We start from the raw sequence: 16,977 nt of genomic DNA on the forward strand, positions 1-16,977 counted from the left end.
AGTACTTTAATAATGATTTAACAACGTTAAACGTACCAATACATTTGCGGTGATGCTAATACCTTGAACTCATGAAAATGCGGTCATAGCAAATACAGTAGGATTATAAATGGGATAACAGCTCCCTCTTGCGCCTATGGATAATTATTACATGTCGTAACTACAGTTTAATGTGAATGAGTGGAGACTATTGTACCTTTTTTTATTATGGTTACATCTCGGTTTAGTTTTCTTCTAAACTGAAGAGTTTAGAATTTGTTTTCCAAGACAAAAAAATGTGTAAGTTCTTTTGTTTTTAGAAATAAATCTCATGTCATCTCATGAAGCCAAACCTTCACCTGTGGATCGACTTTTGGTCGCATTTTTAGTTGAAAGCTTGTAAATACGTCTGGGAATGTGGACAAGGTTGGAACTGAACATCAAGACGAGTTCCACCTCAACAAATGTAGAGGATTTTCATCTTTTATCCATGAAACAGCCTTTAAACACAGTGCACATTTCATACATACACAAAGTTAAGTTTTAAAATATAAAAATGTGCCCAACAGGTCGCCTCCAATGAATTAATGAACATTGGTGGTATATAAACCGAAACGTTCTTGTTATTTTCAGCATTATTTATCATATACAGTGTATTTTCATTTATATTTATTTATGGTTGCTTACAGTTTAAACAGGGAGATGCCAAATGAGAAGAGGACAATTTTGTATATACATTTTATTCATTGTACAATGACCCTAGTACAGATGGGGCAAGGTGTTATTCAAAGTCCCAAAATCGTAGTCTCTTCAAGACAAACCAAAGGAATGTTACACTGGTAAGAATGAAGATTCCCTCACACTTTATACATGTCGACCCAGAGTTCATCTTTCATGTGAACTGTTAATTCATGATTTAATACATAATACCTGAATGAATTAAAAGCCACTGTACAGTTTCACATTGAATACTGCAGTCAGTCTGTCACCTATAGAGCTACATATGACTGTATTTCATAATCCTATACCTAACCTTGTTAAAGACAAAGGCTCTTTTACAATTCTCTTGCAATGGTAGCAACATTGACTAAAAATCAAATGGTTAGCAGACAACATTAAAAATGTTCAGTGTCCTAAATTATTGTGCCTGTTTTGCACAATTGACTTATGATTACACACATTTGCTGGACATGAATGGAATTTTACATTACCAAGAAGTCTTCATAAAATCTTTTTTGGTATTTTTAAGATTGCTCTCCATAAAAAAATAAGCAACACTGTTAACAGACAGAAGCATATACATGAATATGCAGTTTTAATTTTAGGAACACATCCAAATAATAAATGAACCCAACACATGGTGAAATTTGACATATTCCATGTTTTAATACCATATGAAAGCTGGGTTCAAGCCCTTTCCAAATCAGTTTTTATTTCGTACCATGTATATGTAATTAAAGTTACGTCTATCTGATGTCGGCGGAGCGCTATCATTTTCAGGAAAGGAATTTGGAGAAAAACAGACTTAAAGATGAAAATAAAAGCACAACAGTCAAGTATCACAAGTAAAAGTCACTTCACTGTGGTAAAAGTGAACTCAATTAACAAATTAATAACGAAAACATTTCCTAGTGTTGAAATCTCTAAAAATACTGTTTAAACCCTTCTGAATAAAACGAAAGTAGCCTAATGAAAATGGTGCTGGGCACACTTAAACTCGCTCTGTGAGGAGTGCTGGGCACACCATGGATCACTACACAAGGAGACTAGCAAACATTTTCCTCGGGAGAGGACAACAACTAGTTAGTAGTGAAGTAAGTTTTTCCTTATTGTTTTATGGTGATACAGTGTCTGACCTTTTGATCTCTCCTGCCATGTTTCGCGTTCACGTTCTAGAGACGTCCACCGGTACTCCTGGTGCCCTAGACGGCGAGCTACGCCATCTCACGGTAACGTTATATAAAAAGCTTTGCATTTCGTTTAGACAGGACTGGGGAAAAATATGAGACTATTCAGAGTTTCCATGTCAACCTAAGGTGACATGTTACAGTGTTTCTTTAACACTTAACATTGGATCTAACAGTAGCAGTGAGATTGATGGTTGTGGTGGAGACCTCAGATTAATTTAAAGACCCAAGCAAAGCCTAAAGGAGGCTTGAGTGGCAATCAAGAAAATGTTACTGACCGTTTACAGCATTAAAGAAATGGTTTACCTAAAATTAACAGTCATGCCAAACCTGTAAGACTTCCCGAACACAAAAAGGACGGTTTCCCTACAACAGATGTAAATAGGAATCATAATGTAATCTTCAGCCATTAATTTTGGGTTGAGTTATCCCTTAAAGCAGTTGGTGTTGATACATTCAATACAGACACCTCACAACACAGTAAAGTACATAACTGAATAAATATATTAGTATCTGTTTAAAACTGTACATGGGCCTTTGTGTACTAAAATACTTTTTAGCCAAAAAAGCACTTTATAAAATCGGAAGTCTCTTAAAACAAAAAAGCATCAATATGCGTAGAACAGCTGCTTGACATCATAATCTCTGTATAAACTTTAGTAAAACAGTGGAATAAAGGGTTCTTATAAAAACACTACAATAATGACTTAACCAATGAAAATTTCATGATAGTTCACCCAAAAGTAAAAATTATTTATTTACTTGCCCTTATGTCATTCCAAACCTGTACGACTTTCTTATGAGGAACACAAAAATATATTTTGAAGAACATTAGCCCCCACTGACTTCCTTTGCATGGACACAAAACCTCAGAGACATTTCTCAAAATACCTTATTCTGTGTCCCATTCAGTCATTTCGGTTTCACAGAAAAAAAAGACAAACAGGTTTTGAATGAATTAGTGGTAAATAAATGACAGAATATTTAATTTTTGGGTAAACAATTTCTTTGAGGGACTTTCGATTATAATCCTAAAAACCAAGTGCATCTCGGATCTTCTGAAAACGAATAAAACCTGTGCACCAACATATTTGATTTAAATCCTACCATAAACGAAAATTCTCGAAAATTTTGCTAGCAAATGTATTGTAAGAAAATATATTTGGGTCAAGCTTTTAAGTAGTAGTAAATAACACCTCTATTCTTCCAGTTATACACTTTATAGCCCATTCCAACAGTATTTGGCAACATCGCTAGTTAATCTTGTTACCAAGATATTAATAAAAAAATAAAAGCTTAGATTTTAAACTTAAGACATCAATAACTCACCAAGTACACATTAGGAGGAAGAAAAATACTTCTAGGGATCAGTGAGGACAGAAGACTATGCTAAAAACGACAAATCATTTATCCAATTCAACAATGCATAATCCATGTGAAAAAGAAAGCTTCCACTGTGGGAGATCAACCATATACAGGAGTGTAATGGCGTCATAAAATCCCAACAGGAGCACCAATTTAATCTTTGGAAACAACCATTGCAGAATATCAGTTGGCAAAGCATTGCTCGAACTGTTAGGGCCATAATAAATCCATAAAGTTACCACACATTAAAGTTATAACTTAAAGCAGGGCTTTACGGTCCAAACTGACCCTCCAACACAGTGTAGCCCAACCTCTATTACCTGGTTTTAGTGTGATTTGAGTTCTTTGGAAAGGAAGTAAGGGAGTGTTGAAAGCAGTGCTGCACCAAAACATCCACAGGTCTAAAGCAGTATCCTGTTTGAAAAGCGATCTGAAAATCTCCTGAGCGGTGTGGTGATGCTGGTGGCATCTGACATCTTTCTGGGCTGGTGGATAAAATAACTCATTGACGCCTCCTGTCCATCACCAAGGCAACTTAGATGACTGTACGTGATGACATGCAATCAAAAACCTGCTCTCCAGCATACACATTTCAAGGGCAGCTTCACAGTTTGCTGTATGAATCCGTTTTTAGTCACAGTCCTTTAGCAAACTTGATTCCACTTCAAATTACGCAATAATCCAGCATCCGTCCGTTCACGTCTCCTATACTCTCAGTCTACGGGCCCCTGAAAGATAAGCTTAGACCACTTTTGAGTCAGATTAAGTTGGATAGCACAGAAGGGGCACGCAGCGTGGAAAGCGTGGGTGCCGTGCGGTAAGGGGATCTCCGCCCAATAGCGGGTAGATTTTTCGGAGCAAACGTGGCCACAGGGTACAAAGGCGTGCGTTGGTGCACCAGTATCCACGTAAAAGGCCGGTTCGCATCCGAGCCAGAGCGGCACGTAGGGGCCCACGGTTCTGCACATGGGACATTCTCTCTGAGTATTGTGGTCTCGTTCGGAACGGTGGCCCCAGTCGTGATAACCGTGAACGTGGCCACAGGCCAGGTACACCCAAGGCTGTTTGTCTTCTTGGGAGGGGACATTAGACAGGGCACGACTGCAGCGTTGCATGCTGGGAAAGGCCAGGGTGTTGAGCCCGACGGGGCACTGAGGTCGGGCTGCGTTCAGTTCCTGCCTCAAGGCCTCCAGGTGCTTCTGGGTGGGGGTGTGGAAAAGCCCTTCAGCGGTGCGCCAGAGCAGTGTCGCTCCGCACAGGTCAACAAGAGATCCATCCTGCAGTATGTTACTCTCTATCTCCACCTGAACAACACAGTACGAACATATGACCACAGAACAGATCAAATCTAAACCGAAAACATGATAAATTATTATAATATAGATTTTAATGAATAGATTATAATAGTTACCGATACAGAAAAAAAAAATGATCAAGTTAACAAGTAAAAACATTAGTGTGTACCGAAAGACTGTGCTTTATTTTACTTTGTTAATTTAAAGTTACATTTTAATGAATAAATGTGTCCTCAACTTAAAATGTATGCAGATGTTGTACTGATATTCATTTACTGCTAAGTTTAGCAACACTTGTGTGCAGAACCACATTCAACCTCCAGGAGGAGCTACATTACCAAAACCAGGATTTTTGCAAGGGTCAGCAGATGACTTCCTTCTTCCTGTCATACATTGCTACCCAAAAACAGTGAATCTTCAATCTCTTTTTAAAGCACAAACTATGGACAATAAAGAGTTCTATAATTGTTGACCAAGTTGGAGTCATCACTATTTAGGACTGAATCAGTAGGCCAACTGGTAACTCAACTAACAACTGAACTAAACTAGTTTTATAAAAAATGCAGCTTAAATCAGAAATTTAAGCATGAAAAGTGAATTCATTACTAAAGGGAATCTCATTGTGAGCAGGTGCTTTGGATTCAACTGACCAGTTTGCCTCTGATCTGAGCAGACCGCGTCTCTCGCAGCGTGTAAACATCTCCGCACACCGATATCTCCCTCCACACGCCGGGCTTGGACTCCTCTGTGAACCCACCCCGCGGGTGCATGACTAGCACACCATTGGTCGTCAGCCCGTCCATGTGAGCATCTGGATTCTTCCATTTGGCTGCCTTCTCCTATGGGGACACTTAATTACTACAGATAAACAAAAACGTGTGCGTGGCACTCTCTTTTTTAGTTACACATGAGCGACTTCTTTCACCAAGACAGACACCTATATTTACAGTTTAGATCAGTTGCACTGGATCAGCAGAAGTGGATACCTGTATAGATCACTTGTGTATGTGCTGTCTGCGCATGTCTTAATAAAGCTTCTTCTAGTACTAATAGTTATATGTGTGTAACAGATAACTCCATATTAAGAACAGGCAAGAAAACACTTACTCCGAGAAATATATTCTTGGAGGAATCGAAGCCCGCGGCGTAGATGCGTGCCGTGTAGGGTGGGTTACGTTCACACACCACCCGGCAGGCAAACCGGGAGATGGTGCTTTGGGTGATGGGCGTCTCCTCACTATCCCCGCCCCCTGACACGGTGTCTGTCACCACGAAGTCGATCGGGCCCTCCGTCGAACGGCCAATCTAGGACACAAAAGAAATGCATTACAAAGCAAAAGCTTACCATGTAGTGTAAAATCTCATGTGAAAGCAAAATACGCCAATAAAAAAGAAAAATGTACACTTGAAAGGGATCGTTTGCACAAAATGAAAGTTCTGTCACTTATTCTTGTCATTCAAAACCATGTGACTTTCTGGTGTGGAACACAAAATACATCTTGAGAAAAGTGTTTTGTTCCCGTACAATGCAAGTCAATGGGGGCCAATGTTGTTCGGTTACCAACATTCTTCAAAATATCTTCTTTTGTGTTCTGCACAAGAAAAAGTCATTCACAGGTCTATGTAAATGATGAAAGAATTTTCATTTTTGGATGAATTCACTCATAATCACAAATTCATTGCATTCAGTGAGAAAGGGTGCATAGGAATTACATTTTATAAGCAAAACAAACTATTTTCACCAAAAATACTAAACTGAAAACGAGAAAACTTAAAGGACCTTAAATTTTGGAATCACCTGACATCAGACCTCATGTGATCATCCAAACATTCTCTACGCATGCCGTGAAAGTTTATGCCGTAGACTGAATTTGATAAGATTTTTTATTTTGCATTTGTGCTAGATAGTGTTGAGCACCGACCCAACACTCTTTCACGCAGTAAACAGGACACACACATGCTGGGACTTGTATCTAGCGCCTATTTTAGTTTTTAAACTGGGATGGAAGTTCCCAAGAATAGCTAGGTGCTCATTTCACAAAATCCTGTTTATAAATACACATACTAAAATAAAGGCGCAACCAGCTCCACTTTATTTCCTTTTTATAGCGCCAGTTTCGGTTTTGTCCCTGTGGGTTGCTGCTGGTTCCTGTTTTCGCTTTTCCGACTGTTTGCTGCAATTTCTGTGGCGCTTTTCCCTTCCGAGCAGACCAGCAGCCCCCTACTCAAGCATGTGCCTGTAACAGCGACTCCTCACGGGGAAGATATAACGCATCCAATCACAGATTTTGATTAGCTGAGGTGGACATCAGGCCTTAGGGTATAGAGCACGTCAGAAAGAAACATTTGCCTGCTCTCGGGTGACAGACAAAAGGTGAACTTGTGCAGTAGAACAGAAATGAGTTTCTTTGCAGAACGGTACCTGGAACATGTCAGTGTTGTTGTCATGGCAGTACTCCACCACCACCGTCTGGTTTCTGGACAGAGTGTAGGAGATGCTGTGCTGACCCTTGCAGTTCACAGCCTGTCAAGGAACACCACAAACATCTTAAAGACGCAAAGTACCTTTTGGGGTTGATAATAACAACTGAAAGAATTATTTATAATCTGAGCAGTCAAAGTAAATGAGAAAATTTGTTTTGAGGTCATTTGACCACATACATACATACATACATACAAGTAGTTCAAGTAATCAGCAATTTTATGTTTTAAACAGAGATGGCGATAGAGAGGCAAGTTACGCATTGCAGCTTTAAGTCAACATCAGTTACCCATCAGATCACTTGGGTAGTTTATAGAATGTTTATTCTCAACAAGCCACATGACAAGTTACCCATGTCAAAAGGAAAAATAATGCCAGATCAGGCTCAGAAGTTAAATACCCGCATAATTAATACAGTGCGAAATATAGCTGCTGAGGGAGCAAAATATGGGCATTCTGGATCCTGGGTAACTTCCGGGTCCAAATAACATGACCTTTGTGAATTTATCAAGTCTATCCACAAACTCCTTTGTTGCAAATGGTGATCTGTGTGAAACACACCCCAAACATTCAACATCAAACATTCATTACTCAGACAGCGGTCATACGATGCTTGTTATAAATAAATCATACAGGATTAAATTCAAGGGTGTACTATCCAAGGCAAATGTCACATGGCTAACATACAAAAACAAAGGTTTGGAGGTCCATCCTTTTTTCAATTCAGCTCATATTAGTCACAACATTGTTGGTGTTACAATTCAGACTAGTTCAGACCAAAATGGATTGTGTGTAAACAATTGACCCTTCTCAAAACTCCACCCCCTTCGTTCCTGTTGCTGTCTGACAAGCTTTTGGTATCAGTCATGAGCTCACTGTGTAAATTTGTGCACTCCCTGGGGAAATAGTGAAGAATTTCTGGAAAAAGGACACTCCGATTTCAGACAGAGAGTTCTGCGATATGAATTGGAGGGATACATTCAAGATTTGAGATAACTGTAACAATAACTATACCTTTGTTTGCGTCCAAACCAGCAGACGATAACGTTCGTTAATTCAAAACTCGCGTGATAAAGTCGGCTACCAGTGTCACACAAATGGATGTATAAGTAACTTAAATGAGGTGTATTAAGTTTAATAATATCTAACTATATTCACATATATTTAGTGTTTACTCTGAAATTTGTAGAAATTACATTTTTAGAGAGAGTAATTTTGGGTAGAGTTTTGGTCGGCAGTGATCCTTCTTTGTGAAAAGGAAAGTAAACTTTAAGTGCAGTACAGAAAAGAATAACAGTCCCTCAGTGTCTTAATCTTTGTTTGTGTTAAATACAACAAACAGAGTACAGCTGGTGCTTTACGACTTCATTGCTGAAAACGTCACTGCAAATGCTGGTCTCTGAAGGCTGAAGGTGCGCTCATTATCACACCCGCAAAGCATATTTTGTCAGCTTGCTCATACTTCTTATATGCAAGTAATAAATCAATAAGAAATGTTATTATATTCCGTCTTAAAACACCACTTACCATGGATTGTACTCTTCCATCTGTAATTCGTATGTAAATGATTCCAACAATATCGTGTCTCGTATCTGTATTGTTATGCAATATGAACTCCGCTATTCTAATTTAAAAGCTATAACTTAGTTATAGTGTGAACGTCCATTAAAGCTGTGTATATATCTCTTTGTTTATTATTATAATAATTTAAACGCTGTTTTTTATATTAAAGGGGTCATGTGACACGGCTAAAACAAATATTTTTGTTTGTTTTAGATGTAATGCAATATTTATACACGATTTAAGGTAAAAAAAAAAACGCTGTATTTTCCACAAACAGTGCATGTTTGTATCTCCTTTGCCCTGCCTCTCGGAAACGCACAGATTTTTTTACAAAGCTAATCGCTCTGAAAAGCGAGGTGTGCTATGATTGGCTAGTTTACCAGTGTGTAGTGATTGGTCGAATACCGCAAACGTCTGACGGACAAGTAAGGCCTCTTACCATATTTGGTACATCAGATTCCAAAGCAATTGCACTGACAGGTAACCCCGCCTTAATTGTGTATACATTTGGGCGGTCTTAGTCAAATCACACCACGAACTGATGTAGATTTGTGGGGATGTGGTTACACGGGGCGTTTCAAACAGGTCTGGGTGAGCATTCGCTTTCGACACTTTCATTTTTGCAATTTTTCGTATCAAATACATGCATGGGCAACTTATATCACACCAAAGACACAGAAAAACACGTATTTGCACCATATGACCCCTTTAATCACCAAAGCTCTACAACGGCAGGTTTGTTGGACTGGTTTGTTTGTCAGACAAAATGTCGGTTATCAGCATTATGATTGGTCAGATCGTTTGTCAATCAACTCCTTTAGAAGGGTCAATTCTGGTGGCCCTAGATAAACTATCTAGGTCAAAATGTCGGTCAGTCACGGAGGCACATACTATCAGCGTTATGATTAGTCAGATTGTTTGTTAATCAAACTGGTTGCGAAGGGTCAGTCTGGTGGCCTAAGATAAACTATCAGGTTTTTCATTTTAGGAGTTCATTTTCCAGCATGCTCATTTTTCTCACCCATTTTTCTCTCTTCTCTAATCTGCTATTTCAAAATTACCCATATCTCTGTCACGTGTGCTCAAGAGGGATAGGAAACTGGGTCATGGTTACTACACTACTGTGCAACAATGGAAAAAACAACAGCCGAGACAGGAAGGTGGTTTGTGTTCGAGTACGCCAACCAACTGCATTACAAAGTTGGAAGCTCAGCATTTACTTACATGCCGAGCTCAAGATTGTGAGCACCCAAGCATGCGTTTATGTAGGTGCACAGTAACTGCGCATAACACTGATCACAAAAACACTGGAGGTCACAAATAGTTCACACACACATTCTATAATCCAACATCTGCCGTTCCATGTATGCATCAAAACAGCCCGACGTGAAGTAGCTAATAGAGTTAAAACAGATTTTTATTTTGAGGGAGCATCCAACATTGTGCAAACTAATATAATTTACTAAACAAGTACAAGTTAAACCTACAAAATGTGACAATAACTGTCACTGATTTTGGGGGAAAACATGAACTTTTAGCATTACATGTATATTAAATGTTACCCAAAGGATGTTAAAATATACGGTTTAAGGCTGGACAATAAACAGAAAAAAACATCACTAATAAAAGCTGGTGACATGGTAAGTGCACATGATCGCTTAGTGATTTAAATTTGAGACGTTACACTTGGTGGTGTGTTTATGACCATACTGAAGGGGAACAAAGGCGCTTAAAATTGAAGAATTATTAGCTCTCGCTGCCAGATCTCAACAGGGGATCCATCCACCCCACCCGCTTTACAGTGGGCCACAAAAGCTACAAAAAGGCCCCAAACAAAAGACCTAGTATGGATGCACCCAACAGCCAACCAAGGGTGTACGAAACATTTCCATCTGAAAATGGAGTTCTATCTGAGTTCTCTCACAGTGTTTGATGTAAACATACAATGATGAGACGCTGTGACCACCTCAAACTCGACTCCTCCGAGCGTTAAACAGCCCACGATGTTACTCACAACACAACACAACTCCAAACTTCCAAAAAAACTCCAAGACATCCATGAACAATCGCACATTGTTCCACGAATACTTTAGTGACATTTGCCGACCTATTATCTGAAAAGAGTTTGCCTGCACACCGCAAATAATCGCTTGGCCTGTTCTTTGTTCAACTTTAACATTACAATGATGCAGCTGCACTCGTCCCATTTAACCCCTTAGGTCAATTCCCGGAGTCTCATCACCTCATAGCGCTCTGACCCGAAAAGAACAGCGTGATTCACATATGACTGTGCACTGAGCTATTTCCAGCTCTGACAAGGCACTGCGGATGGATAATAAGCAGCCAACAGTAACAAAACCTCCAAAAATACATCACGCAAGAGCATTTCATGGTGAGAAGAAAACATTCCTAGCATTTGTGGGACTTTAATTATGGAGCTTTGCATAAAACGCATTTCCCAAAAGTTCTGCCTTTAAAAACAGCAAAACCAAGATATCAAGAACTACCGTTTGAATCATGCTCCGATCTGGATGCAGGTAAAGGAGTTAAGATGGATAATAAGAGTAGAAGCGAGGTGGCACACTGCCACAGCTATTCTCAGCCTGTGACCTGATGTAGCTTCAGGGTTCAACTCTGTTGACCGTGGCCCGAACAAGCACAAAACAACAACTGCCCACTTCTTCCTCAGAAAGGAGTTTTTTTTCACACACAAGGAACATTCTAGGAAACTTATCAGGGTCTGTCACAGTTTTCTATTCCACAGCAATACTTTTCCAGCGTTTTCCTAGGAAAACGCATGATGGACTGACACATCTTTAACACACCATCTCAACTTAAACATTTCAATTACTATGCTCAGGTTATCACGTCAGTTCTAAACCAGTGGAGAAATGAGAAGACCCACGGTGGAAGAACCATTGTCACAATTCATTCTGGGGTTGCCTTGGATTGCAAAGCAGCTCTGCATAAATTCTTAAAGATAAAAGGATCTTTTTCAGCTTCACCAGGTATAAGCATTTGATGTCTTAAAATGCTGTCCAGGTAGGCAGCTCAGTAAGTTTTGGAACAAAGCTAGCTTTACATGCTGTGATAAAGCAGCTCTCATTGAGAAAGATTTGATCAGACAATACCGGCTGTTGGCAGTTTGACGAGACGACAGCAAAAAGCCAGAGTCATCACAGAGGGGCTCCCCATCACAACACAGAAAGATCACACATGAGCAAACACCTTTGGAGAACATGAGACGTGTCACTAGAATAGAAAATGGGATTTGTGAATGCTACAAGAATGGACGTGGTGTTAGTCTGTCGCATACAACACACTACACAAATGTACAACTCTTATGTCCTGTCAGAGGGAAGCTAGTCTCTGATCCAGCACCATAAATTTCAAAAGGCCACCTGTAAATGGTACACCACCAGGTTGGTTCATTTATTTATTGGAAGTGGCTGTTCTGAATGGCTGTAAAATTTTTACAACTTACCCTCACCTGTCATGTTCAGTTCAACCAAATAAATTCTCTCAATGGTGTGCCCTAAACTAGCAGAGCTTTGAGCAAAGGCGGAGCTATAGGTTCCCAGCGGAGTAACCAACTACAAGTATCTCTCAACTACTTGCTTTATACTACAGTAAGACAATAGATAAACAAAAACGGTTCTCTAAATGACAGATTCTTTGTGCCACAGCTTCTGACCAAACCTGATCTGCAATTAACAGGACAATGTAAACTTTAGTTAGTCAAGCATAAAATTACAGATGAAACTTTAGGTGCAAAACCCCCAAAACCCTACAAAATCAAAATGATCTCTTTAGACAGATAATGAACATAAAGAACCTCAAAGGAGTGATAAAAGTTTTGAGTAACTTGGTGGTCAAATACGGCATTTCTTCTGATGTGCGATTACCTTGCTGGCTTGTGGTGTGTTGAGGATGTGTACAGTGCTGGGTTTGACACCATTGGCTTTGGCTCTCTTGTAAAGGGCAAACCGGCTTTTCCTCCGCCCTCTGTCTCCATTGGGTAGTGAACCATTATACCTGTTAAAGACAAATGCCAAAACATTAGACAATACTGAATGACAAAGATGTTTCTTTAAGAGGTGTGCAAATCAATTAATTTGTTCAAAACATGTCATCATAGACATCACCACATGACATACCTGTCACTGCTTTTCATTTTTTTGGTGTCATACAGAATAAATGCCAATTGCAATAAATAAATGATTTAAGATCCACTACTCAGTTCTTGAGAACATGAATGATTATTAACTGTAGTGGATGACCAATTTGTCTGGATTTCTTCTTGAATACTTTACGACTTCAATTCGCTTTTAATTTAGCATTTCTAGCAAACTGTTAGCTTTTGGCTTACATCGAGTGCAAATTATACAAGAGTTTTTATCAAAAATACTGCACATTGTATGCACGGAATAATAATTCAGGACTTCCTCATGACCAACTAGACACCCGCCAGTCAACTGTGAAAATATGTACCAGTCTAGCCACATAAATATTACATTAACCAAGGTGTGCCCATATAAACCCAAGAACACCCAATTCAATTATAACTATATTCATTCGTAAAAGCATTCAGGGTTCGCATTGTAATTAATATAACCAGCACTTTTTTTTTAAAACTGTTTTGGTTCATTTATAGTGTAGATCAGATACTGCTTACTTATTCATATCACTAACAAACACTGCTATACCATTTCTGTCATTTTTAATATGGTCTCTATTACACTGTTACAGAAGCGATCAGGAAGTGAGGAAAACACACCACAATCTTTAGACAAATGTATATGATTTAGCACGCAAACCTTATTAACGTGTAATACCAAAACATAATTCTTCCAATTCCGACACTAAATCATAAAGGACAGGTTTAGGTCATAAAATGAATGCTTAATAAACTTACATTATAAGGTATGAATACACGCAAGATTACATCCTGTCAATCAATAGATATTGGCATCCATGAAACTATTTGCATACTTTTTTTATTATTACTTCGAAGCAGCTCTAAATGTTATCCTGATATGGGACGCCAGGTTTTAGCTCCCATGAGTTTTAATATAGAACTTCTGTGAACAAGAATTCAGAGTAAACTGCTGATCTAGAATCAGCTCCCTACTGTGTGCATGATGTCAACACTTGAGAGCTCCAACATCCTGTACTCTTGATGTTTATCACTGGACATGCTTTGGGAAAAAGAGAGGGAGAAATCCAAAACGACAAGCAAAATAAGCCCTGTTCATTTTACATTTTCATGTATTTGCATGCAGAATTTTGTAAAATGGTGTCTCTCCTCTCACACACCAATGTGGATTTAAGCGTGTTTAAAGCAAAACCATACAACAATATTACTTGAATTTGAGAAATGAAATATAGAAATAAATCCATTATTTAGCCATTAAGGAAAGCCCTATGAAGTACATTCACAAGGTTGATTCTTTCCTGCTCTCAGGTTGAAGTTTGAAAGACAGCTATTGTTTGCCCATTAAGTGAGCTGGGAGACATCGAGTCAGCAAGACCCATCTCCCCACAGATATCAGTCACTAAGACAGACACGGTTACAAAAGGTGCATTCTAGGCTGGTAGTGTCCCACAAAGCCTAAGCTCAGTCAGTCTAATGAGAACAATAAACAGAGAGAGGACGACTAGAATCACAGAACTGTCTGTGCCCAGATCAATAATACCCTCTTTCAGCACCAGTCTCTCCCATGTGTATGCCAGGGGCAATGCCAGGCAACCCTGGTGAATCAGGGCAATAAAGGGGTGGTACTGTGATAGCAGGATATGAAAAACGAATATTAAGCAGAACAACTGTTGCCTTTAAAAGATTTAACGTTATTTGGCTAAGAATGCATGTTAATACAGTCTTGGGTGCTTTAATACCAAACAATCCAAGATTAGCAATAAATGCACAGACTATACCCTTCTTATAAAATATAAAACACTTTACAAACATAATCATGACCTTTAGTTAATACACTTTGATAAAATGTGAACTTAGGGATACTTCACCCAAAAATGTTAATTCTGTTATCATTTACTCACCTTCAAGTTGTTCCAAATGTCTATACATTTGTTTATTCTTTATAAATGTCATTATTCTGATGAACACTGATGGAATAATGCTTATAACTGAACAGATCTCAACACCCATTGACTCCCATTTTAGGAAAAACACAATGGTAGTTAAAAGTGCCCCATAACTGTTTGCTGTCCTGTATACTTTCTTCAAAATGTATTTTATGTTTAACAGAACAAAACAAATGATAAAGTAATTTTTCTTACTACGAGAGTCAATGGTTGTTGAGACCTCATTGGTTATAAGCATTTTTCCAAACACAATTCTTGGTGTTCATCAGAATAAAGAAATGTGTACACATTTGGAACAACTTGAAGGTGAGAAAATGATGATCGAATTTTCATTTTGGGGTGAAGTATCACTTTAATGGTAAAAATGTACAGTACGCCATGAGAATAACATTTATAAAAACAATTTAAAACAATGTAACGTCTCTATTCTTAAGGCAAAAGACAAAATAGTATCTTGAATTTGGTGTGAAATATGTGGCATATATTTTTTCGACAGCTCGATCCTGTCCCTGGACAGCAATGCACATTTTGGGATGTCTCCTTTGTCAAGCCCACACAACATAGTACATGGGGTCTCCATTAATAAGCGAATGGGTAGAATAAGGTGTGTTATTAATGTATGATGTGCACTACGAGTCCGGATCAAGGAACATTTAACCCAGCAGAGCGAGAAAGAGGCATTGAAAACGAGGCACAACTTCCATGCTCAGTCACATAAAAGGAGGGGGGAAATAACTTTAGTGGGCTCCTTCCAAATTCCTCCTCCTCCCTTCATCTCGTTATGACTTCCTGTGGAGATGATAAAAGAGCAAGAAATAAAAGTGAAGAGGAACAAGTATTACGGACAACAATCAGTCGCCAGAAAACAAGGTTAACCCACTAACACAAATGTACATGTATTCCTCATCATGTGGCAGCAATGCACATCTTCCTGTTTCCAATATCCAAGTACTGTTATACTGTAATCGTTTGGATTTAACCGTTTTTTAATTAAACATTAGAAGTGAATATATTCCCCTGACTCGCTAGTAAAACTTACACAGAGCACTGGCTTGAGTGCACGTGTTTCATTGGTGCTGTAACGTGATCGCGTGAAATTTAGAGCTGGGAGCAGTGGGAGGTCTCGCGCACGACACGCCAATATCAAGTGTGTAAACAAACTATTTCCGTAATCTCGAAAAACGCATTAATCGACTAAACAACGACTTAAACTATGACTGCGAGTTGTTAATTAACTACATTATTAAAGTAAGTTATTCGTCGTCGCATAAAACACGGAACTTGGAAGCAGCTCATAAGAAAACCGAGGTCGTTAATGTTAGACACACATGAGAAAAAATATCCGAGCGTTCAGACTCACCCCAGAACCACCAGTTCGCCGTACTTCACAGGTTCTTTGGTGGGCGCACAGTGCTCCTCTTGACCCGGAGAAAACATGAAGCTTTTCAAACAACACAGCGCCCCGTACTCAAAATTACACGATCATGAATCCAGTCACAAAAAGGGCAAACACTTCAAAGGACGCTCCAAACTGCCATTTTACACATTTATCCGCTCCCAATCCTGCTTTGGACTTTCTGGGACGATTCAGCGACCTCGTAAATCCGACAGATGTTTAACAATCAAAGGCTTAACACGCGTGTATATTTCATCTAAAAGAGGAGCATTTAACTTGGTGGCTCCATCCACAGTAAGAAAAACAGTACTCGTAGGGGGTGGAACGTACCATTCACTTATACCGACTTTACAAAGGGGAAATAAAGAAACAATTCTTGATCAAACTTTGAGACGGTTTTACTAGCTTCATCGCGGGCTGTTGTCTACATACGTTTATCCGACTGTTGTGTTGCGCCTGCTTAAAATGTAATGAAAGTTGTGACCCCGATACATTTTTAGTATCCATCTCAATGCCAAGCTCCCCCTCTAAAGGCACAATCCAACAAAACGGCGGTCTGAGGCGGCACCTTCAATTATGTAAACAAAGAGTGAAACTTAAAAATATTTAAAGTGATAACGACCTTACAGTTCAAGTACAGTTTTACTTACTTGCCAAGACGTACATTTTAAGTGTTACTTTTTATTGTTATTAGTGGCGATAATAGTAATGTTTGAGATTATTTTCATTTAAATAATTACTTGATGTACTATGTTTATTTTAGTTGTGTCAAATAGACAATACATAGGTATTGTTATATTACAGATTAAAAGGCTATTTATTTACATTTTTACTAATAAAATGATAATAGTGGTCTTTTCCTAATAGGCTTTGACCCTTTATCTACAG

At 38.8% G+C, this 16,977-nt stretch overlaps 1 protein-coding gene across 1 annotated transcript; it reads right to left on the reverse strand.

The window, feature by feature from the left end:
- Positions 1 to 700: 700 nt before the first annotated feature.
- Positions 701 to 16,616, reverse strand: peli2 (pellino E3 ubiquitin protein ligase family member 2). The gene is made up of 6 exons (XM_056767326.1): positions 16,054 to 16,616; positions 12,497 to 12,626; positions 6,969 to 7,070; positions 5,654 to 5,851; positions 5,197 to 5,385; positions 701 to 4,555 (listed from the first exon to the last, which is right to left on the reverse strand). The coding sequence occupies exons 1-6, from the start codon at positions 16,128 to 16,130 to the stop codon at positions 3,965 to 3,967; spliced, it is 1,287 nt and encodes a 428-aa protein (XP_056623304.1). The 5' UTR covers positions 16,131 to 16,616; the 3' UTR covers positions 701 to 3,964.
- Between the last annotated feature and the right edge of the window lie 361 nt (positions 16,617 to 16,977).

The sequence above is a fragment of the Triplophysa dalaica genome, chromosome 15 (genome assembly GCF_015846415.1).
Source record: "Triplophysa dalaica isolate WHDGS20190420 chromosome 15, ASM1584641v1, whole genome shotgun sequence".
NCBI lineage: Eukaryota > Metazoa > Chordata > Actinopteri > Cypriniformes > Nemacheilidae > Triplophysa > Triplophysa dalaica.